The sequence below is a fragment of the Tamandua tetradactyla genome, chromosome 4, assembly GCF_023851605.1.
Source record: "Tamandua tetradactyla isolate mTamTet1 chromosome 4, mTamTet1.pri, whole genome shotgun sequence".
In the NCBI taxonomy this organism is placed as follows: domain Eukaryota; kingdom Metazoa; phylum Chordata; class Mammalia; order Pilosa; family Myrmecophagidae; genus Tamandua; species Tamandua tetradactyla.
The window spans coordinates 75,323,910-75,348,368 of NC_135330.1; the positions used below are offsets into that span (position 1 = coordinate 75,323,910).

General features: G+C 37.0%; 1 protein-coding gene across 1 annotated transcript in view; it reads right to left on the reverse strand.

The window, feature by feature from the left end:
- The window catches only part of USH2A (usherin), an 844,952-nt gene that overhangs the window by 106,565 nt on the left and 713,928 nt on the right, over positions 1–24,459 (reverse strand). The window contains exons 57-58 of the mRNA XM_077157816.1: positions 23,989–24,172; positions 22,896–23,053 (exon numbers count right to left, since the gene is read on the reverse strand). Of these exons, the coding sequence (XP_077013931.1) occupies positions 22,896–23,053; positions 23,989–24,172 (342 nt within the window). The remainder of the gene's footprint in view (positions 1–22,895; positions 23,054–23,988; positions 24,173–24,459) is intronic.

The window sequence follows — 24,459 nt, forward strand, 5'->3', positions numbered from 1 at the left end:
CTTTCCTTCACTCTCAAACTCAACTAAGCACTAAGTTTTCTCAAGTCCTTCTTAAAAAAATTCAAGCTTTATATATAATCAGCAATAATGAGACTTTGAAGGTGTTAGCATAATCCAACCCATACTTTAGGAAGATCACCCATGTGGTAGGAAAATAATGCATTGAAAATCGAGAGACAATAGGTGGGGAGGCCAGTTGGAAAGTCATTATAGCGGTTGCAGCAATAATAGAAACAAGAACAGTCATTTCATTGCTTTCTGCTTTACGTCTCATTTACTACCATTAAAATGTCAGTTTCATAAAGGCAGGGACTTTGTTCCATTCTGTGCCTAGCTTTCAATATAAAGTAAGAGCTCAATAAATGTTGGCCAATTGAATGAATGACTAAACTTCATTCCAGTACTGTAAGTAAATACTATGAACATCTTTTTGAAGATGAGGGAAACCAAGGCTCACTGAAGTTAAGTAAATTATTGCAGATTATACATTGATTAATTGGGAGTAAACAGGATGTGATCTCAGGCCCATCTGATAGCAAAGTTTATCCTTTTATATTTATGCTCTCTTTTGATAATGGGGTCTTAGATTAGGGCACTCGGGGCAAAAAATGAAAGGTTGGTTTCAAAAGATTTATTAGATGCAGGGCGGGGGTGGGGGGAACTATCAGAGGAGTCAGAATCATCACTTTTGGAACAAATTCTATAGGTAGATATTGAAGTTCCAAAGACCGGGCTTCTCAAACTGAGATAGGCACCCCCTAAACATTTGGGGACTCATGTCAAACTATACTCAGAGACAAGGACAATCATGGTACCCCAGTACATCAGCATGATTTGCAAAATTTGATTCTCCTTCCTGAGCCAGGGAAACTAGCAGAATCCCACTTTTTCATTGGCATGGGATTTTCTTCCTAAAAGCCTGAGACTAGAAAATGTTTTGGGTAGTGTGTGATTAGAATTTTTGTCAGCCAGTTGTTTTAATTTCACAACCACCTAAGAGTGAGTCAACTGTGTAAAAGCAGAAAAAAAAGAGTATACACATAACCAGTGTGTTAAGCAACTACTATTTATGATGTAATAAAAGCACAACTCAAATCTCTTCCTTTACAATGAATTCTACATGCGTAATCATCTCTTGACATGGGCTGAAAAGTTGACTGGTCCCGTGACATTTCTTCTCAGTGTCAGGGAACACACAATTCTATATTGTTCTTTCCCCATGAAAAAAAAAAAAGAAAAAAGAAAAAAGATTTCCCCACAAAGACTGAATTCCTAGATATGTTCAATCAAGTCACTTTTCTTTTGCATGGTATAGTGAGTACCGATAGTGGACATTTTTTAGAAGATATCATGCAAGGCCTAATTCTTAGTTGTAAGGCTCAACTGAGAATGCTTTTACTGTTCCCAAAAAGATTGCTACAAATTAAAATGAAGTTTGAGAGTTGGGAGAAGAGTGTTGATTATAGAGATCATTTGAGAATCTCAGTTCATTTACGGGTGAAGAAAATCTAAGTATTAGAGGTAAACTAAAGAGCAATAAAATCAGCTTCCAACCCCTGACTTGAAAAAAAAAAAAAACTTCTTTGCAGAGTGTTGCTTGAGGTAGTGAAAGCAATTGAAGAGTGAATCAGGGACCCTCTCTGTTTGCAATTTGATTTTTCAGCACGAAAATATGCTTATTGGATTGTCCATCAAGAATACCCTAGAATGTTAAAGCATGCCATCTCACATTTTGGGCATTTCTTCTTACTGTTACCCTGATAGAATGTATAAAGCAGTGGAAAAATCAGGTTCCTATTTATAGTCACAGGTCTATGACAAAATGCAGAGACAAAGAATTGCCTCGACATTGAACCTGTTATTGGGGTCAACTTTCTTCAGATTGACCTAACATCCTGAAATATAACAGCATATCACGCTGCAGCCAGTGAGATTGGTAGAAAACGTTCCCCTTGAATGATAAATTATTTAATACATTATCTTCTAGATGAATACAAATACATCGGAACAGAATACCAAATTTGCATGAATTTTTTAGATAAAATGAAAGATCTCAAAGAAACTGCAAGCTTCTGGTGATTGCCTCAGTCTATGTTTGTAGCCCTTGTGGGATTACATGCTCATTCTGTGTTTTCTGCTCCCAGGTAGATCTGATAGAAAAGCTTGACAAGCACACATTTATGAACAACATGCCATCATTCTTGTTGAACTAAGGAGACCACAGAATGGAATCAAACAGATGAAATCCATCTTCTACCCTTACTTCCTGAGTGACCACGGACAAGTTACCTAACCCCTCTATGAATATCAGTCTCTTCATCTATAAAATGATGATAAGAGCTTATGATCAGAAAAACATATATAAAGCACTTAAGTACATTTCTGCAACACAGAAAGTGATTCCTAAATGACAGACAGCCTTACTAAACAAAATAAAATGGACCAAAATGAGATTTAAAAAAAAAAAGCTATGACACTGTTTCCATATGCCCTCCAACACTCCTTTTCATATTAAAAAAGAGCCCATCTTTCATATAAAATTGCTATTCTAATAGAAATAAATGGAATATTCATTCAAGTAATTGTCTGTATATCAATATTTCATCATCGAGTTTTATTTTGTATGTATATCTGAATATGATCAGGTGGTATTCCTATGGAGATAGGAATTCTATTATTCATTCTGGCAGTAATTTAGAGTGGTCTTTCTCCCCTCTAGTCTGAGGTCACTCTTTACTGTGTGTCTTCAGAATGTAACCAGCCGGTGTACTTTCGGACCTCTCACATCCTTCAAGCGGAAACTTCTCTGTTGAAAGGGACAGAACTCCCAGAGGGTCAGAAAACAAAATTGTGTTTCCACCACATTACAAATGCAGACATAATCTTTACCTAGGTTTAAACACGGCTGGCCAAAGCACGAACCTGGAAAATGTATTTTTCATGTCCCGGCTAATAGGAAGGAATGTCCTTTACATACACCTGTGAGGTGCTGGACAGAAAATGCTCCTTTGAGCGGTGAACATGTCAAACACTGACATGCATTTAGGAGAGAGGACCTCTTCCACTGTCATCATTTACACGCCTGTGACATGAAAGTCTCCCGTGTTCCAGCAAACCCTACACCATCTGCAATGAGTCTGAAACTACCTAGCCCCCTGGTATTCTGATGACTAAATGAAATGAAATGGGCATATTTGTTAAAGTCAGCTGGGAAGCCATGCGGCGTGGTTAGTTCCTGAGTTCATAAATTTATGTCAGAGCAAAAGGAGCCGGGGAAGCTCAAGTGAACCAATTTACCCTAAGTGCAAATGGCAGTTTTGCTATTTGGTGTCAAAGTTACCAGTGGCACAATGACAAGCTGCCATAACACATTTTCTTGTTCACTAAAGAACAAGGGTTTCGTTGGTTAATATTCCTTGCAATGCTCCTTTTCATAATTTACAACAACTAGATGCTGATAGGTTATTTAACATTTATGAAGTTAAGATGTAATCAGAAAAACCCTGATTATCTTTACAAATAAAAAAGTTAAATTATTCAACTTTTTTTTTTCTTGGTGGCTTCGTTTCACAGCAGGTGCATACTTTACAATGGGACAAGTCAATCAAATAATCCTTTCTTAAATCTTTTTTTAGGAGCTGGAGCAGGAACAATTCTAAGAGGAAAACTATTAATTCAGTTTGATAGTCCTATTTGCTTCAAAACACTGGTTGTGCTTAATGTAATGCCTGTAACAAATCAGCCCAAATTCTCCTCTATATAAGAAGAGGTGTCTCAGTTATGTCCTCTTGGGGGGTGTGGAAGTGAAATGGGGCTTTCTCAAACACGCATCTCCATCCTATCCTGTCTTAGAGCAAGTTCTTCGACATGGATGAAAACAAACTACAAATCTGGAGAAGTATACCAGTAAATCTGTGGGACAGCGGTGAGTCCCAGCTTTGATCTGGACCCTGGAAGAAATGCTGACAGAAGGGTTTTCAACCAGGTTATGGAAAACCTTAGAATTTTGAATGAGACTGGTGGTGAGAAGGAGAGGAAGCATTGGGGAGAAAATGAATGTGCAGATCATAGGAAGATAATTTCACAACAAAATATCAATCTAGAAATCATATAATATTATTTAGTACATATTGTTATCTTTGCTGGGGACAGAGATGTAAAAGAGGAGCGTGTGATCAGAGTTGAGGAGAGGGAAGGTTTTGTTTGTGTCTATGTGTGCACTTAGGGATATATCAGTGAATGGAAAAAAGGGACACATGTGGCTTTGTGGGACCTGTCCCTAGGAGAGGAGAGCGAATCAACAAAAATCTTTTCTCTGTAATACTGGTGAAGAAGTGTTTTGGTTACGTTAGGCTGTCAGTCAAAAATGGTAGAATAGGAGCAATTTCACATGGTTCAAACTAAAGTTCTCAGAAGGTAGGAAGAAGAGCTCAAATATTTCTTTATTTAAATGGATTTAAATTTGAGGGAAAGAAATCAGGCCAAACTGGCTGCACTTTACAAATGTGTGATGGCTGTTAGGACTTCACCAATTTCATTGCAGGCCTCAGAGCTTTGTAACCAATGCTCGATCAGCAGTGAAAATTAGAACTGGGTCAAATGCAGGAGATAGGGAAAGAAATTGGAATTTGTAGTAATGATAACGAAAATGATAGTAATAATAATAATAGCATGTATTGAGTTCTACGGATCAGGCACTCTCCCCAGCAACACCCCAGCATTTTCCTCTTCCTTTCTTTCTTTTTCCCCATAACAGTTGCCATCAGCTAACTATATAATGTACTTGTTTTGTTTATTTTCTATTTCCATGATGAGCAGAGACACAAGCCCTATCAGGGCAGGGCAGGGAGCTTTGTCTCTTTTTCTTTTTATATGAAGCTCGAAGGTCCAGAACAGCACCTGAACCCTAGGTATGCAATTAAAGGCTGGTTAAATGAAAGGATGATCTCAATTAGCCTTCACATATCCCTGTGAGGTAGGTTCTCAAATCATCTCCATTTTAAAGCTGATGAAACAGACTAAGAAAGGGTAGATAACTTGCCACAGCTGATGGGAGTATTTGACCCCCAATTTTTCTGGCCTTTGCAACTGAGAGCTTCCCAGTTGGCTCATCCTCAGGATTCCTACCACTTCTGTGTATAGTCTATCTACTCTATCTGTGATCTTGACAAGTAAAAGGAAGACTAATAGAAATTTGCAGCTGATCATTATCAGCTGATAGATTTCCTCAAATATACTTGTGTAGGAACTTAATTAAGATGATTGGAATGAGGGAAAAACAAAATTGAGGTATAAAAATGAAAGAAAAGGAAGACAATAAATCAACAATAAAGAGTCTAAGTAAAGAAACAGAAATTTTAAAAAGGAACCAAGCAGAACTACTGGAGTTGAAGACCACAATAATGAAAATTAAAAATGCCCAGGAGGGTTCTGAAAGCAGATTGGAGCTGGCAGGAGAAAGAATCAGTGAACTTGAATACTGAGCAGCAGAAAGAAAAATAGAAATATTAAAAGTGAAAATAGCCTAAGGCACCTCTAACACCATCCAGTGCATCATTATATGCATTATGGGAGCCCCAGAAGGAGAAGGAAGAGAGAAAGGGGTAGAAGGAATAGTAGTCAAAGAAATACTGACAGAGAACTTCCCAAACTTAGCAAAAAATGTGGATATGCAAATTCAAGAAGTTCAGAGAACACCAAATAGGATAAACATGAAGAAAAATGCACCCCACCATATACTGATTACATTACCAAATGCATTAGACAAGGTGAGAATTCTGAAAGCTGCAAGAGAAAAGCAACATGTTATTTACAAGGGAGTCCTAATTAGATTGAGTATCAAATTCTCAACAGAAACACAGAGGTAAGAAGGCAATGGATTGAATACTTAAAGTGCTGAAGGAAAACAACTATCTGCCGGTCATTTTATATCCTGTGAGACTATCTTTCAAAAATGAGGGAGAAATTAAGATATTCTCAGATAAGCAAAAGCTGAGAGAGTTCATCAACACTAAACCTTCCCTACATGCAATGCTAAAGGTTGCTCTTCAGACTGAAAGGAAAGGACACTATACAGTGGTTCAAAGCAACATAAACAAATAAAGACTTGTGGCAAAGGTAATCTATTTCAGTAATTATAAATGCCAGTATGACTGTATTGTACTGTTTGGTATTTAACTCCATTTTTTACTTCCTACAGGTGTTAAAATGCATTAAAGTAATGACAAATCTGGGTTTTTTTGCACATAACAATGTACAGAGATATAAATGGTAACAAGTACAAAAAAATGGTGGTGAGGGATAGAGTGGTATAAGAAAAGTATATGTGCATGCTACTGAAGTTAAGTTGGTATTGAATCAAACTTGTTATATGTTTACTATGTTAAATTTCAACTCCATGGTAACCACAAGGAAAACAGACATATATATCCAGAGAGAAACAAGTAGGCACTCTATATGGTACAAAAACATATCCAGAGAGAGACAGTAGGCACTTCATATGGTAGAACACTAAATAGCAAATATATATATATATAATTAGTCTTGAATGGAGGTGAGGAACAAAAGCGTATAAGATATACAAAGGCTAAATTGCAAAATGGTAGGAGAAAGTCCTACAGTATTAACAGTAGTGACATTAAATGTAGATGGATTAAACTCTCCAGCCAAAAGGCAAAGACTGGCAGAATGGATAAAAAAGACATAATCCAATGGCTATGTCATCTGCAAAAGATTATCCTTAAGGTCAAAGATAAAGTAGGTTGAGTGTGCAAGTATAGAAAAAAATATATACCATATAAGAAAAAGTAAAAGAGAGTTGGGGTGGCTATACTAATATTGGATAAAATAAACTTTAAGTAAAAAACAGATATGAAGGCAAAAGACGGTCATTATACACTGATAAAGAGGGTAGTCCAACAGGAAGATGTAACAATTATAAATATATACACCCAGACAGCAAAGCCTCAAAATACATGCAGCATGTATTTTGAGAAAGAAATTGACAGTTCTACATTAATAGTAGGAGACTTTAATATACCACTTTAAATAATGGATAGAACATCTATCTACTCAGATGATCAACAAGGAAGTACAGGACTTGAATGATACACTAAACCAACTAGACTTAACAAACATAAATAGAACACTACACCCAATGAAAACAGAATACACATTATTCCCAAATGAATGTGGATCATTCTTCAGGAGAGACCATATGTTTGGTCACAGAACAAATCTTAAAAAAATTTTTAAAATATTGAAATCATACAATCTATATTCTTTGACCACAAAGGAATGATGTTAGAAATCAATAATAGAAGGAGAAATGAAAAATTCATGGATAAGTGCACATTAAATAACATACTCTTAAACAATCAATGGGCAAAAAGGAAATCAGAAGCAAAATTAGGGAATATTTTACAGCAAATGAGAGTTTGAAAATAAAATATACCAAGGGCAGGCCATGGTGGCTCAGCAGGCAGAGCTCTAGCCTGCCATGCCAGAGACCTGGGTTCATTTCCTGGTGCCTTCCCATGCCAAACCCCATCCCCCCAAAACCAAAAAACAATATACCAAAACTTATGGGATTCAGTTCTGAGAGGGAAATGTATAGCTCTAGATGCTTACATTAAAAAAGAAGAGGGATTTCAAATTAGGGACCTAACTTCAAAACTGGAAGAATCAGAAAAAGAAGAGAAAACACAAAGTGAGTTTAAGGAAGGAAACAAAAATCAGAGCAGCAATAAAAGAAATAGAAATAATAAAATAATAAAAAGAACAGAATCAACAGACCCAAAAGTTGGCTCTTTGAAAAGATCAACAAAATTGAAAAATCTTTTTGCTAGACTTACAAAGAAAAAGAAAGGACACAAATAATGAAAATCAGAAATGAAACGATGGACATTTCTACCAACCTTGCTGAAACAAAAACTATAACAGGACACTATGAACAACTCTATGCCAATAAATTAGATAAACTAGAAGAAATGGACAAATTCTTAGAAACACACAAACTACCTACATTGACTCAAGCAGAAACAGAAGAGCTCAGCAAATCAATTACTAGTAAAGAGATTGATTCACTCATTAAAAACCACCCAACAAAGAAAAGCTCAGGACCAGGTGACTTTACAGGAAAATTTTACCAAGCATTCTCAGAAGAAATAACCCCAATTCTGCTCAAAGTCTTCCAAAGTACTGAAGAGGGAACTCTCCCTAACTCACTCTATGAGCCCAACATCAGCCTTATACCAAAGCCAGATAAGACACAAGAAAAGAAAATTAGAGAATAATATCTCTTTTGAATACAAATGCAAAAATCCTCAACAGAATACCAGCAAACGGAATCCAACAGCATATTAAAAGAAGTATACACCATGATCAGGTGAGATTTATCTCTGTTACACAAGGTTGGTTAAAAATAAGAAAATCAATTCATGTAATACACCACATTAACACAACGAAGGAAAAAATCTACGTGATAATCTCAATGGATCCAGAATATGTAATTGACAAAATACAGCACCTTTTCTTGATAAAAACACTTAGAACACTAGGAATAGAAGGAAACTTCTTCAACGTGATGAAGGGGATGTATGAAAAGCCCATAGCTAACATCCTGCTTAATGGTGAAAGATTGCAGGCTTTCCCTCTAAGATCAGGAACAAGATAAGGATGTTCAGCATTACCCCCAGCATTCAACATTGTACTGGAAGTTCTTGCTAGAGCAATTAGGCAAGAAAAAGAAATAAAGGCATCCAAGTTGGAAAAGAAGAAGGAAAACTTTCCCCATTTTCAGATGATATGATTGTATATACTGAAAAATCTTAAAAAAGCTCCTAGAGCTATTGAGTGCATTTAGCAAGGTGACAAGGTACAACACCTCAACATTCATAAATCAGTAGTGATTCTGTAAACTAGCAATGAACAACTGGAAGAAGAAATCAAGAAAAAATTTCCATTCACAATGACAACTATAATAATCACATATCTAGGAATAAATTTGGAAAAGACTTGTACACAGAAAACTACAAAAAATTGTTAAAAGCAATCAAAGAAGACCCAAATAAATGGAAGGACATTCCATGTTCATTAATTGCAAGATTAACCATCATTAAGTTGTCAATACTACCCAAAGAAATTTACAGATTGAATGCAATTCCAATCAAAATTCAAACAACCTCTTTGCAGAAATGGAAAAGTCAATCATTAAATTTAAATGGAAGGGTAGGGGGCCCCAAACAGCTAAACCCACCTTAAAAAGGAGACTGAAGTTAGAGGACTTATACTTCCTGATCTGAAACTTACCACAAAGCCACAGTGATGAAAATGACATTGCACTGGAAAAAGGACAAACATACAGACCAATAGTATCACACTGGGGATTCAGAAATCATCCTTCACTTCTAGGGCCTATTGATTTTTGACAAGGTGGCAAAGACCACTCAATTGGGAAGGAAAGTCTCTTCAATAAATGTTGCTGGGAAAACTGGATCTGCATTTGCATAAAAATAGAAGGACTCCTAACTCATACCATATGCAAAAAATCAACTTAAAATCAATCAAAGATCTTAATATAACAGAACTTTCAAATTCCTAGAAGAAATCATAAGGAAGCATCTTCATAACTTTCTGTTAGGCAATGGTTTCTTAGACTTTACAGATAAAGCACAAGCAACAAAAGAAAAAATAGATAAATGGAACCTCATCAAAATCAAAACTGTTGTGCCTCAAAGGACCTTATCATGAAAGTAAAACAGCAAGTGACACAATGGGGGAAATATTTGGAAACCACATATGTGATAAAAGATTAATATTCAGAAAATATAAAGAAATATTTCAACTTAACAACGAAGAGATAAACAATCCAATTAAAAAACAGGCAAAAGACTTGAACGGACATCTCAGAAAAAAGTTATACAAGTGGTCAGAGAGTACATGAAAAGATGTTCAAATCATTAGCCATCAGGAAAATGCAAATCAAAATCAGAATTGGATAACATTTCACATCCATTAGAATGGCTACTATTAAAAAAAAGGAAAATAACAAGTGTTGGAGAGGATGTAGAGAAATAAGAATATTCGTTAATTGCTGGTAGGAATGTAAAATGTTGCAGCTGCTCTGGAAGACAGTTTGGTGGTTCCTCAGAAAGCTAAGTGTAGAACTATCATATGATCAGGCAATCCCACTCCTAGGTATATAAGCAAAAGAACTGAAAGCAGGATCTCGAACAGATATTTGCACACCAATATTCATAGTATCATTATTCACAGTTGCTAAAATATGGGGCAACCCAGGTGTCCATCAACTGATAAATGGGTTAACAAAGTGCGGTACACACATACAATGGAATATTATTCAGCTGTAAAAAAAAGAATGAAGTCCTGGCACGTACAACAATATGGATGAATATTGAAGATATTATGCTGCGTGAAATAAGTCAAACACAAAAGGCAAATATTGTATGATCTCACTGATTTGAAACAATCAGCATAAGCAAACTCACAGAATCAGGATGTAGAATATAGGTCACCAGGGGAGAGTGGCAGGGATAGGGAATGGGGAGTTAAAATGTACAGGCTCCTGCTTGGAATGATGGAAATGTTTTGGTAATGGATGGTGGTGGTGGGAGCACAATTGTGAATACAATTAACAGCACTGAAATATATATATGAATGTGATTAAATAGGAAATGTTAGATTGTATATATGGTAACAGAATAAAATTTTTTAAAAATCTATGGTAAACAAATAATGACTTCTGTGTCAAATCACGGACTTTAATTAATAACACAGTTGCATAACTGTGCTATTATCAGTTATGGCAAATGACCCACAACAATACAGAGTGTTAATGGTGGTGTGCTATGTGGGCAACCTCCATTCTATACATGATTTTTCTGTAAACCCACAACCTCTCTAACAAAATATAAGCAAGAATCAGCAAAGGCGAGAGCTTAGCAGAGATACCTTCTATCAGATGATCATTAAAATTTAGAACTAGCTCCCTGTAGGGGTTAAAGGATTGAGTGACAAATAATTTCAGTTTAGGACTTGTGTGACAGGTTGGCCAGAGTCAAGATTTATCAGGGGAGAAAACAAACAAAAAACTCAAGAGTTTGAAGTGAAGCTACGCACATGTTCCAGTAAAGTAATAGAAGATGCAGTGAGTTCAAAAGAACAAATGGAACCATTTTCATTCCCCACCCCAGTTCTACCTGCACCTCCACCACAGCTGGCAGAACCCATGATCACCACAGTTTCCTGTAGTCTGTTGTCAGAAACATCAAGATTATAACAAAGAATTCTTAAAAGAATGGTCTTACAAACCTTCAAAATTATCTGTAACCACATGCCGCAGTGAATTGTAACCATGGAATAATTTACTGTCTATGAGTCTGTGACGAAGAAAACACCAAAATCTTATGGGTGCATAATGAAAAGCAGACTTTGCTTCTTTGTTTTTTGTCTTGTATATATGCACACCCATGATTTCAGGTCAAACTGGCTGACTTATTGCCGAACATACCGACGTCTGCCTTCACTTGAGAATGGAATGGTTTCCCACTCCAAATGAAATTCAAGCTCTTTTTTTTTTTTTTACATGGGCAGGCACAGGGAATCGAACCCGGGTCCTTGGGCATGGCAGGCAAGCACTCTTACCTGCTGAGCCACTGTGGCCTGCCCAATTCAAGCTCTTTTTCAAGCTCAGTGCTTGTCTCTTCCCTGAAGCTCTTCCTGACCAACTGTCCATCTTCCCACATTCCTCCCATGTGCCTCTCTTCCATTAACGTATCCTTAGTGCTTTGTCTGACAGCTAAATTTTCTGCCTCCTCAACAAGACTGAGGGATTGTCTTGCCAGTGGTTTACATTTCTACAGTTTTTAATATACTACACTACACATAGTGACCATGTATTTTTTAATATAAGTTACAAAGATTTTGAAGGTTACATTGGAAAAAGAAGTGGGTGAGCGCTCTGTTGACCACTTTCAGAGTCACTAACATGGATTGGAACAAACTTCCTAACATACATGATGGAATATAGAAGAGGAAAGTCACGTGGTCAGACACAGATGTAGAATAGATGTAGTTTTAAACAGTTTAGGATATCACAAAAGGGAGGGCTGAATATGGTGGCTTAGGTGGCATTTTGTGAGGTTAGCACTACTTTGTTATTCATTCATGTATTTATATTTTTCATTCCTTCATTCAAATTTCAATGAATGCTAGTCTGAAAAGCTGTGAGGCACTATAAATTTTGCTTAGAATTCCAAAGTGAATATTATCCAGTCTTTGCTGTTGAGGTGCTTATAGTCAAATGGTAAGGGAGGAAAAGGCAAATAAAATATTAAATTTAATGTAGTAAGATCTGTAAAAAAGAGGGAAGTACTGGGGGAGCACCTGACCCAGAACTGGAGTTTCAGAGGGAGCTTCCTGGGGGAAGCAACACTTAAGCTGAATGGGAAGTAGCCATGCTGGGGAATGAAGAGGAAGGAAGGGAAGGAGGTTTGTTCCAGCAGAAGAAACAAGATGGACAAAGGCTTGAGAGATGGAGGGAGGGAGGGAGAGAGAGCTAGAGAGCCAGAGAGAGCTAGCGATTGAGAAGAGCTGGTCCAGGGATGAGGCTAGAGAGCTAAGCAGGGGAGGGACCCCTAAGGACCCCGTATGCTCTGCTTCTGGAGTTTGGACCTCATCCTGGGTACAAGGGCAGGTGGGTTTCATGATCAGATTTACTCTTTAGAAAGATCGCTCTGGTTGCACTGTGGGGATGAGTACATGGTCTATGCTAAAGGCACAAAAACCATTAAGGACAGTGCTTCACAAAGTCTCCATAGTAAACAAAACAAAAGAAAACAGTTTTTGATATTTCTTCCAAACTCGCATGGACTGATAACTTGTAAAATGCAACAGATACGAATTTCTAGAAAAAAAAAATGAAATAAAGAAAACCCAAATACACAAAACAGAAGCCCCATTTTTAAGTGATTAGTTCCAGTCCTGACTTTTTCCATTTCTATGCCAAAATGTGTGAGAATCTGTCTGTTGGAAATTGTATTAGATTCAAGGGACGTAAAGTTACACTGTCAATTTGCTATGAATGTTTCTTAAAGTTGATGCTCAATTTCTGTACTTATCCCCTCATAGACAAATAACAAAGAGTAACGCTGAATTAAGAGGCTGTTGCTGTAAACCAGGCAAGAGATTAGGGGGCCTGAACTAGCCCAGCAGTCATGGCAATGAAAAGCAAGAGTGGGTTTCAAAATGGTTGTTGATGGTTGTTGGACATGTAGCGAATATCGAAGTCCTCTTTGGTTACACTCAACAGTCCAATCAAGGGATGGAGACAGTCTTCTTGACCAAACAGCGGAAGAGAGAAATGAGACAAAATAAAGTTTCCGTGGCTGAGAGATTCCAAACAGAATCAAGAGGTTATTCTGGAAGTTATTTTTATGCATTATATAGATAGCCCTTTTTAGTTTATGGTGTAGTGGAGAGGCTGGAGGGAAGTACCTGAAACTGTGGAGCTGTGTTCCAGTAGCCTTGGTTCTTGAAGATGATTGTATAAATATATAACTTTAACAGTGTGACTGAGCAATTGTGAAAACCTTGTGTCTGATGCCCTTTTATCCAGGCTATGAATCCAGGTGAGTAAAAAAATATGGATAAAAATAAATAAATAATTGGGGGAACAAAGGTTAAAATAAATTGGGTAGATGGAAATGCTAGTGGTCAATGAGAAGGAGGGATAAGGGGTATGGGATGTGTGAGTTTTTTTCTTTTTATTTCTTTTCTGGAGTGAGACAAATGTTCTAAAAAATGATCATGGTGATAATACACAACTACGTGATGATTTTGTGAGCTGTTAATTGTACACCATGTATGGCATGTATGTGTGTGAAGATTTGTCAATAGAAATATTAAAAACAAAACAAAACAAACAAAACACAAACATCAATAGCCTAGCCTGCACAGACTTCCAGTCACCTGATATCACTTACCTACCTCCTATTTACTCTTGGCATTGTCAGACTTAATATTTGTGGGTTTTGACTATTTAAGAGTGAGCTTCTATAATAGCCAGTATTATAAATTTCAAATTTCACAGAGGTTCAGGTTTGAAATATGTGCACTGTGGAATTGGCACGTCACAGCAATCACTTAGTGGATTTCACGTGGTAGCTCTCATTGAGCTAATATTCCCAACTGTGTTTAGTCTTGAAGGCCTCAGAGTACATACCTCATTAACACTAAGTATCCATGATACTCGCCATATGGTACATAAGTCCTCACTCTCCCCATTTCCAGGCCAACGTATGTGAAAATTTGTTCGTTAAGAATGACCTCTCTCTGCTGTTCGTTGAACATATTCTTATGACTCCAGGAGATAATCCTCCCTCTCTTGAATTTCTACATTTTATAACAAGTGTATGGAAATTGTACATGGTTTTACTTAACAGTTACCATTTTTTACCTATGGATAGTAAGGTTCTTTGATAGGAGGGACAATGACTCATTTGTCTTTACAGCACTCATGGAATCTGGCATCGCCACCTTCCTCTGAGAGAGGCGCAGTAAACATCTACAAATTAGTTAAGGGGACAGTGGAATCGATCTATGCAAAAACAAATGAATTGTATCCCATGAAATTTTAAGCTATAAATAAAATGACCCTACTGGGTTACTGATTAATTGCCCTTATATTACATTGTTCTCATTCATATTTCCTTTATCTTTAGTGAAATTTATTTTTAGCTTTTGAAATGGACCATGGTAGAATGCAGAAAGAATAATTTGATTTCTATGCTAAGTAGAAAAAAAAGTGAGAAAATACACCATCGTGCTTATGAACATGGAATTTGCTGTCAGACTCGTGGAATCATGGGTGAGCAGACACCTGATGAATAACCTAAAGAAAACAGCTTAATATCTCTAAATTGGCTTTTCTTGTAAGTAAAATGGGTAAAACAATACTACATGCTACATACTACTTTGTTATCTTGAGCATTAAATGAGATAGGTGTCTATCTCGGAGAAAATGCCGAACAGAATTCAATCTTGCAACATAAATCTATGCATAATTAAATACAAATCATCCATGCACGATTATTCTCCTGAAACTTACCACCACTTGTCATTTGGTTATTGGACTTCTAAGTTGAGGAAACTGATGCAATTGCCAATGTTGAATCATCCCAATTAATGTAAGTGAATGCCTTAGAAAGAGTAATAACGACTCTGACTTAAAATGGATAGTCTCTAATTTAAATACACTGTGGCTGATTAGCTTGCTGAACACCAAGATGTCTAATGTCTATAGATAAGCCATATTGTGCCCAGCTACTCTCTAATCAAAACTTGATTAATAAAAAGCATTTATATTCTTACAAAATATTAATTAAAATGATTTCTCAGTAAAAGAATTGTTGCCAATTCTTTTCTTTAATAAACTAGGAGATAAATGTGAGAGGAAAAGCATCGGTATTTCAATGCAATGATTTCAACATTATGCATTCAGCTAAATAACTCACCATCCTATGTGAGAAAAAGTGCATGTCGAATGCAATGGCATTGTTAATTAGAACATGATTAAGAGCTGAGATAGTTCAAAATATAGTCATCACCTTGATAAATTAGAAAGGCTCATTATTACCTTCAGAGTTTAAATAATTTTGAATGTTTGGATTCCCAAACAGCAGGGATATCTCTCTCCATTCTTATGCTGAGTACATCATTTATGTTCCTTGAAGTATTTGCATCTTCATTTTCTGTAATTTTCCACCCATTAAGGAAACATATATCATTTGATCTCTTTAAAATAAATATGTAAGTTCTGACCCAAATTTCTGAGTTTTAAAAGCCTAGAAGGACATTTTAGGAGTAAAATAAGATGGCTTGAGTTACCTGCAGGTTTGAATGACAATAGCTGGCCTCTATTAAGTGCCACTGCTCATTTATTTTACACAACAACAATGCAGGGTAAATATATAATATTCCCTTTGACAGATGAGAAACCCGAAGCTCAGACACATTCTGTAGCTTGTCTAAGGACAAAGGGCAACCAAGTGGTGAGGCCCATTCCATAGAGAAACCAATACTTGCTTTTCTTATATAGGTGAGAAAAATTATGCATCCCTAAGACAACATATTTGGAAATCATGTTCACATGCTAAGGCTTTCTTTAAAAGAAGGAATTTATGTTTGTGTCTGTGTATGTGTGCATGCAGGGTTGAATTAGTGTGGGAAAAGGGATTGGCTTTCACAGGAAATCAAGTATTTGAATAATTTTAAAGAGCAGAAAAATCTATAATTTATTTATATTTGTCTGCATGATACATTTTGGAAGCATACTCACCATCTTGTTCCTCCATTAATTCAGCAAACATTTTGTAGAGATATCCTGTTTGCATATTACTTGATTTGAAGGTACAAATGACATGCAAAACTATAGAAGTCCTGATTTTCTAGAGCGTAGGGTTTTGATAATATTATTACTGACATTTATTGAGTAATAAGGGGATAAAGTGGACCAGGATTTATATGGGAGGTAGGAGAATGTCTATCCAGGATTTAAAAGAGTCTTTAAGTAACCTCTTTATAGATATTTGAGAAATGACTATTTTCCCCCAGCTGATTAGAATACTCCGGCACCTGGATTTTTGCTAAGTCATGTTTTATTCCTTACTTTTTGGACTTTTGGATTGGTAGGTAAAGCTGCCTGGTTATGAGTTCTTTTACGCCTCGGGAGGTGACTATTGCTAGGTGGATATTTTCTCTTTAGGGGCTCACCATTTCCACGATGAATTTTTCTGGTCATGAAATGCCCAGCAAGACATTCTCCCAGCATCCTCTGGCTTTCACTAACCCCTAACTCTGTTTCTTGACCCTCTGGGTTACTACTCAGAAAAGCACAGCTGCTCCATAATAAATCTAAGAGACTTTAGGCAATAAATAGAAAGTTATTTGGATTCAGGAGCTAGTCCAAAGACAGGAAGGAATTGTTCTTCAAAGGTGGTAGTTGAGAGCAGACTTGAATTTGAATCCTAGCTCGGCTGTGTGACCTTGAGCACTGCATTACTTCTTGGAGGTTCAGATTTTCTATCTTAACAGGAGGAGAACGATGTTCCCTGCCTCCTAGGGTTTTTATGAAAATTAACCCAGGGGTGGCAGGGAAAATGCTTATCAAAGTGTTTGACACTTAGTAAGGAGTTAATAAGTCACATTTGTAACAAGTAGCATGCATGCATTTACATGATGTTCGCTGTTAGTATCACAGCAACCCTAACCCTGGATATTTTCACACATTCTCTAGACATCACCCTGTTTACTAGGAGACTATCTAAACAGGTATAAGACCTAATCTATAGGGGGCATTGAAACAACAATTTGAAAACCGAAAGCTCATTTAATTGCCTGGGTAATATAGACTTTTTTCTCCCAGCAACGTACCTGCATAAGGTCACTCCAGTCATGCTGATGACAAAACAAATTACACCTGGAGCAAATCAGTCAAATTTTAGCTATTTTGGCATTGGACATTCAAAAGAAGTTGGTTTGATCCGTGTTTTCAAATAATCATTTTAATTAAGCACTTATCTCACATGGTATTTATAATCGATGCTTATTAAACTTGATGGCACATTAAAATCATCAGGGGAGCTTTTAAAAGGCTCTAGATGCAATCCGCCCCCCCACCCCCAAAATTCAACAAACGGTGCTGCAATAATAGAACAGTCGCATGGAAAAAAGAATGAAATGTGACCCCCACCATACAGCATACAAAAAAAACAAAAAATAGCAAAAACCAAAAAACCCCTCTAGAATCCTTGTCTTCAAACAAATGATTCTGATTCAGTAAACTTGGGGTTGAAAACTTGCCTTTGCACAAGTTTCCAAGTAATTCTAATGCTCATTCAGGTTTGGAAACTACTGGGACAGACCATTTTGCCCATTAATCAGTTCTGCATATAGTGCAATCATTTTGTAACGTCAAGGGAGTATGACAGATACTTAGAAAGCTCTTCAATGTGAGCAAATAAACAACCTCCAATTATTACAAGTTTGTTTTCTTTCTGTTTAAAATATATATTTGTGACTATTCAGAAACAGAAAAATGTTTTTATTATCCAAATCAAAACTCAGCATGAGGTTCTTTCCAATAAAATCAACTGTAGATTATACACAAGTCAAAATCACCTGCCTGCTTACTGAGTTCAAAATCCTCCCAGGCACCAGGAAAAAAGTTTAATTTAAGATTTTAATCTTTCCATATATTACAGAGTTTCTGTAATGGATTTTGTGCATCTGTAACTAAAAGATTGACAGGTGTGGGTATTATAGATTTATTACCATTGGCTAAATGGTCAGAGTCAGTGTGTAAAGCATTTCCACAATCTATTCCATAGCCTGGACTAGGCTGAACAATTTCTACAAAGCCTGAGGTAGACAAGAGTTCAGGTTATATTAAACAAGGAAAAAATGTGTTTTATTTCACAATGATCCTTTTCTAAATAGAAATATTATACATTAAGCATAAAAAAAGTGATACTGAATTTAAAGAAACTATAAAATGTTGGAAAATTTGAAAGAAGTCTTTAAAACTGCAGTGGCCAGGCTTATCATTTTGAAAAGGAGGGCCATGGGCCCCTAGAAAATGTTGGAGCAAGTGTATTTAGAAATGAGTGATTCAAGGTAAAATTAATTCCCCCACAATAATAATCACAATATAGAGAATATTCTACAGAGCTAGATAATGTATGTCAATTAAATAGATTACTTCATTTACTCCTTACAACAACTCTACATGAAGATGCTATCATTATATCTCCATTTTATGGATGAAGAAAACTGAGGCCAGAGAGGGAGGACCTGACTTCTATAAAGTAGCTGGTAGGTAGTACTACTGGGATAAGAATTCTGGCTTTCTCTTTTGTTTTACTTTGGTTGCCTTAAAAGAAAGATGTTTTCAACGCCACACTGAGTTTGAAGCTTCAGACTAGCAAATGCAAGTTATATGTGTATAGAAGTTACAATAGTAGCTAATTTAATAGCAATAATTAAAATAGCTGAACAGTGGGACTTCCTGGTCATAGGACAAGGAAATAGCCAACTATGCTCATCATCCTGGGCTCTCCCTCATTGTTCTCTGAGGTTCTAGATTGTGGAAGGTCCTGGTCTGAATCGAGGAAACCTCTGGCCAAACTGGCTGTACCTGGCCTCAGTTTTCTTTGCAGTGCAAGACTGCAACAGTGCTGTAAGAGTGCCAAGGAGAGGTATGCTAAAAGTCCACAAGACAGCCATACAATTCCAGGAAGGTAGAACTCAATTCTGTAAGGAGAGATGTGAGTTTGTGTTTTCCAGAGAAGATTTCTCTTAAAGAAGCAAAATTTTTCTTTACTTATAAAGGTCTTGGCAGATTTTCTTCTATGAATCTGAGCAAAGAACCATCTCTTTCAGATCTTAGATCAAACATAAACAGCATAAGGATGCTGATTTATGAGAACCTAAGTTCTGTATATTAGTTTTAGTTTTTTTTTGTAACTTGCATGACTGTTTTCAATCTGTATATCTGTTTTGATTAAGACGTTTGCTCACTTAGATGAAAAATATGACTGTGATACTTATTTTATGGAATGGATCTGCTGATGGCCAAAATGGCTCTGTCAGCCATTTTGAACTGTGGCTAAAGGAGCTCGTTCCAGTTAAGACCAGATACTGAAAACAAAGTTCATGTTTTTGCAGGGCACTTAACCCCTTAATTGGTTTCAAATTTTACCAAAACAAAACCTTCTTACGTCTCACATTAAAAGAGCAAACTTTCACTCTAAAACTTTCTCCACAGGGTTAATGCAATCAGGATTTTACCTAAGGATTATGCTTACATCAAATATGATAATGCACTAGATGGCACAACGGAGGCTCTGCTATTATGTAGCCCAGAAAAGCCATGTCCTTTAATCCAATATTCAATATTGCTGGGTGGAATCTTTTTATTGTTTCCATGGAGATACTACCCATCTAATTGTAGGTGGTAACTTTTGATTAGATGGTTTCCATGGAGATGTGTCTCCACTTACTCAAACTGGGGTTGCTTACGGAAACCCTTTAAGAGGGAACCATTTTGGAAAAAGCTTTAGAGCCACCAGAACTGACAGAGCCATCAGAATGGATAGAACTTCCACCAGAATGGAAGCTGCTGAAAATTCCTGGAGAGAAAACTAGCAGATGCCACCACATCCCTTTCCAGCTGAGAAAGCAACCCTGAACTTCATCGGCCTTTCTTGAGTGAAGGTAACCTCTTGTGGTTGACTTAATTTGGGCATTTTCACAGTCAGAGAACTATAAACTTGCAGCTTAATAAATTCCCCTTTTTAAAAGCCATTCTGTTTCTGGTATATTGCATTCCAGCAGCTTTCAAACTAAAACAGATCTCAGTACTGGAGAATTGGGGTGCTAGTGTGGTTTGCAAATTTCAAACATGTTAGAATGGCTTTGGAAATGTATAAGGGGAAGATTCTGGAAGTATCATAAGAAGCTTGATGGAGAAGGCCCAGCATGCCTTGAAGAGATTATTGGTAGAAAGTGGACTCTAAAGATACCTGTGATAAAGCCTTAGACAGAAATGAGGCACATATTATTGCAAACTGGAAGGAAGATGATCCTTGCTTTAAAATAGCAAAGAATCTGGCAAACTCGACTACTGGTTTTAGATAGAAGGCAGATTTTAAAAGCCATGAACTTGGATATTTAGCAGAAGAGATTTCCAAACTAAGTGTGGAAAGTGTAGCCTGGTTTCTTCTTGCAGTTTATAGAGAGGTGTGACAGGAAAGAGATAAGCTGAGAACTGAACCCTTGGGTATAAAGATTGATTGTCTGAAAAACCCTGGGCTTCCAGAAAGGTAGACCCCAGAAAACAGTGCCCCATATGAGAATTGAACTAAACAGGGAACCAGTCAGCCATTTCAGAAAAAGCCAAAATTGGAGATGGAGTTATCTAGGAAGAATACATGGAAAGTCCTATTGTCTGATGGTTATGATCCCTACCTATTACATAGAAAACCAGCCAGAGTGTTGTTGGATCGGTATAAATGTAGCCACTGACAGTTTGGACTAAGAGAGGCAAAAAAGGGACATATTGGAGGAAAAATAACTCCAAAGGCAGATCCATGGAAGCTAAGGTCTGAAGTCAAGAAACTTCAAGCCAAGAGAGCAGACCCACCCAAATGCTTGGAGAGGGTGAGTTTGCCCTGGAGGTAGAGGGTGGACCTTCTACCTTTCAGTTCAAAAAGAGTTGTGTCTCAGGCCTTGGAGAAGTGGAGCACATTCCTCGGGAATTGGGGAGGGCCTTGCTGCCACCCCATTGTTCTGGAGGGGTTGAGTGTGTACACCAGAGATGGCAAAGAGCCCAGGTGTGGCCCTGATGCTTGGGGAACCTGGAACCAAGAAAAAGGTGGTCTCTACAGTGTCCCCCAAGGTTGTACTCAAAGAGAGGTGGGCTGCTGTATAGGCCCTTGGGAAAGGTGGGACTGCTGCTTTCCAAAGCCCCAAAGATAAATGACTCGCAGATTTTGAAACAGAATGGAGTTTACCCTGCAGGTTTTCAGAAGTGTATTGGTCCAGTGGCTCCACCGTTCCTTCCAATTTGTCCCTATGGAAATGGGTATATGTATCCTATGACTGTCCCGCCTTTGTATATTGGCAGCAGATAACTTGTTCTGAGTTTTACAGGTCTAGAGTCAGAGGATGATTTTGCCTTAGGACAGACCATGCCTGTAACTAACTTTGGTGAGATTTTATGCTGTTTCTGACTTTGTATTGTATTTGTCTTGTTACTGAAATGGTTTAAGGCTTTCTGATATTGTTGTGGATTGAATATATTTTGCATTCATGTCTTTTTGGGTTCCAAAGGGTGAAATGTGCCTGTTGGAAGCTATTATGTAGCCCAGAAAAGTTATGTTCTTTAATTCTCATTCAATATTGCTGGGTGAAATCTTTTTTGAGTGTTTCCATAGAGATGTGACCCACCCAACTGTGGATGGTAACTTTTCATTAGATGCTTCCATAGATGTGTCTCCACTCATTTAAGGTGGGGTTGCTACTGGAGCCTTTCAAGAGGGAACCATTTTGGAAAAAGCTGGAGAGCCACCGAAACAACAGAGCCACCAGAACAGACAGAGCCCCGGGGAAACTGTTGAAGAAGCCTGGAGAGAAAGCTAGAAAGCTTTCTCTGAACCTCTTCGGCCTTTTTGAGTGAAAGTAACCTCTTATTGGTGTCTTAATTTGGACATTTTCACAGCCTTAGAACTAAAAACTTGCAACTTAATAAATTCCCTTTTTAAAAGCCCTTCTTTTTCTGGTGTATCCCATTCTGGCAGCTTTTAGACTAAAACAGATGCTATTCAGATTGAAGGGGCAAAGTTCAGCTAACAACCAGTCACAGCTCCAGGTACACAGATAGAGTGGACTACAGCCTTTCCAAATTCCCCACTCACTGATATAACATAGAGGGAAGGACAGGTCACCATTAATGCACTGTAGAGAGTCCTGTGGAAATGAATGTTGATGCTAATTAGGACCCAGATGACTTGCCTTGGATCTGTATGAGTAAGAAAACAGATTTTTAAGCTCTGATACTTGAAGGAAAGTTGTGCCATGATAGAAAGGTATATATACATATATGTGTATATATCTATATCTATTTGTATCTATCTGTACTTATGTATATATTTATACATTTATATCTCAGAGGTGTGGCTTATGATTATTCCGTTCATATGTATCCAGGAGATGTACTATACCTTTCTAATTTATTAAGTTCACATTTCCATCTTTAATGCATTTCTTCTAAAAATATCTTACATATACATGTAGAGAGAGAGGTTATATTTCTTTACCTGGTGGGGACCAAGCTGCATATATGGAATAAGGCCCATTTACAGTGATATTATGTGGAGGGTGGATTTCTTCCGGTGTTGATAAAGGTGTTTGTACAATGTACTCATTACTCGTATTGCTGCCACCTTCAGTTTTTGCTTCTAATTTGTAAACGTATCTATATTTAAAAAGAAAGAATTGTGATAAGGCATGCACAAGAGACTTGAACAAACGTTGCTGATTTTGCTATCCATTGCTTAGCCCCACATTTGTTACAAACTGCAAATCCTTTCCTCCCTGGCCAGAAACTTTAGCCTAGACCTGGTAGTTTTTCCAGCACAAGTCAGCAATCTCTGCAGATGGGTACTATTTCTGCCCCTCACCCCTTTATTTTTAACCCTCTAGTAATCCACAGCTTTTCGCGAAGATTTTAGGAGATTCTTGCAATGGTGGGTTATGGAGGATTCAGATTAATCTTCCCTATTTTAGAATGGTTTGGATATTAGGGAATTTAGAGGAGGTATTTCTAAATTGATCTTTACTCACTATAATAAAACTAAATTGATCTCTACTCTCTAGAATAAACCATCTGTTGATCTAAGATATATTTTGTCTCTGTTAAGAGATGAATGGGAATGAATTGTGAATATGTGGAAATTCTCTCTCTAAAGCTCATGTCTGTAGATAACACAGCAAATACAGACAGCATAATACTAGAGAAAAAGAGAGCTAATGCAAAACAAAGTTCTTTAAATCTCTTTCATTGCTAGTTTAGGAATGCAGGTATATTAAGATAATTTTATAATCATTAAGGCTTAACACTTTGTATATATTATATATTTAAACATTCTCATGTTTTAGTGTCAAATAAAAGACTACTTATTTACATTTTTAAGGAATTTCATGCACATTGAAGACTAACAATGCTTTGGTACCTAGGTTTCTAACATCTGAAACTGATATGAAGACTTCATCAATTAATGAATAGCTAAGGAATGAGGAAACAGATGGAATGATTGATTCAATATTGTATCAGCGCAAGATGTCTCTTTCAACCTCCCTGCAAATTAAAAAATCTTACTGGATGGTTGGTAACAATTTCTTTTAGTTTACCTGCTGTTGGGCTCCAGGTTTTTATCAGTGAAATGCTGCTCTTCTCTGCCACCCAGGAAAACCAAGGTTCCATTACGACTCAATTGATATTGAGAAATGAGGCCATTGGGCTTTTCTGGCTGACTCCAATATAATTCCACTGTTGTAGAATTGATGATGATGTGTCGAGGTGTCATCCAAACTCCTGGCAAAAATAACACAACAAAGTTTTATTGTTGTGATAAAAGAAACACTTTATCAAAAGGCACACCATCATTTCACAAACTGAAATATTAATCTGATGATGAAGGTCTTACTGTGACCAACAAAAATACATTTCATTTACTATGGAGGTGGAATAAATAATTGGGTAAATGTATTTATTGTTTTGATTTTTATATTTCTGAATTGTCTTTATAAAGTGAATGTTAAATAACTAGTGGCGGACGTAACTCCAAGTTGACTGTTCATCGAAATGTAATCTAAATCAAG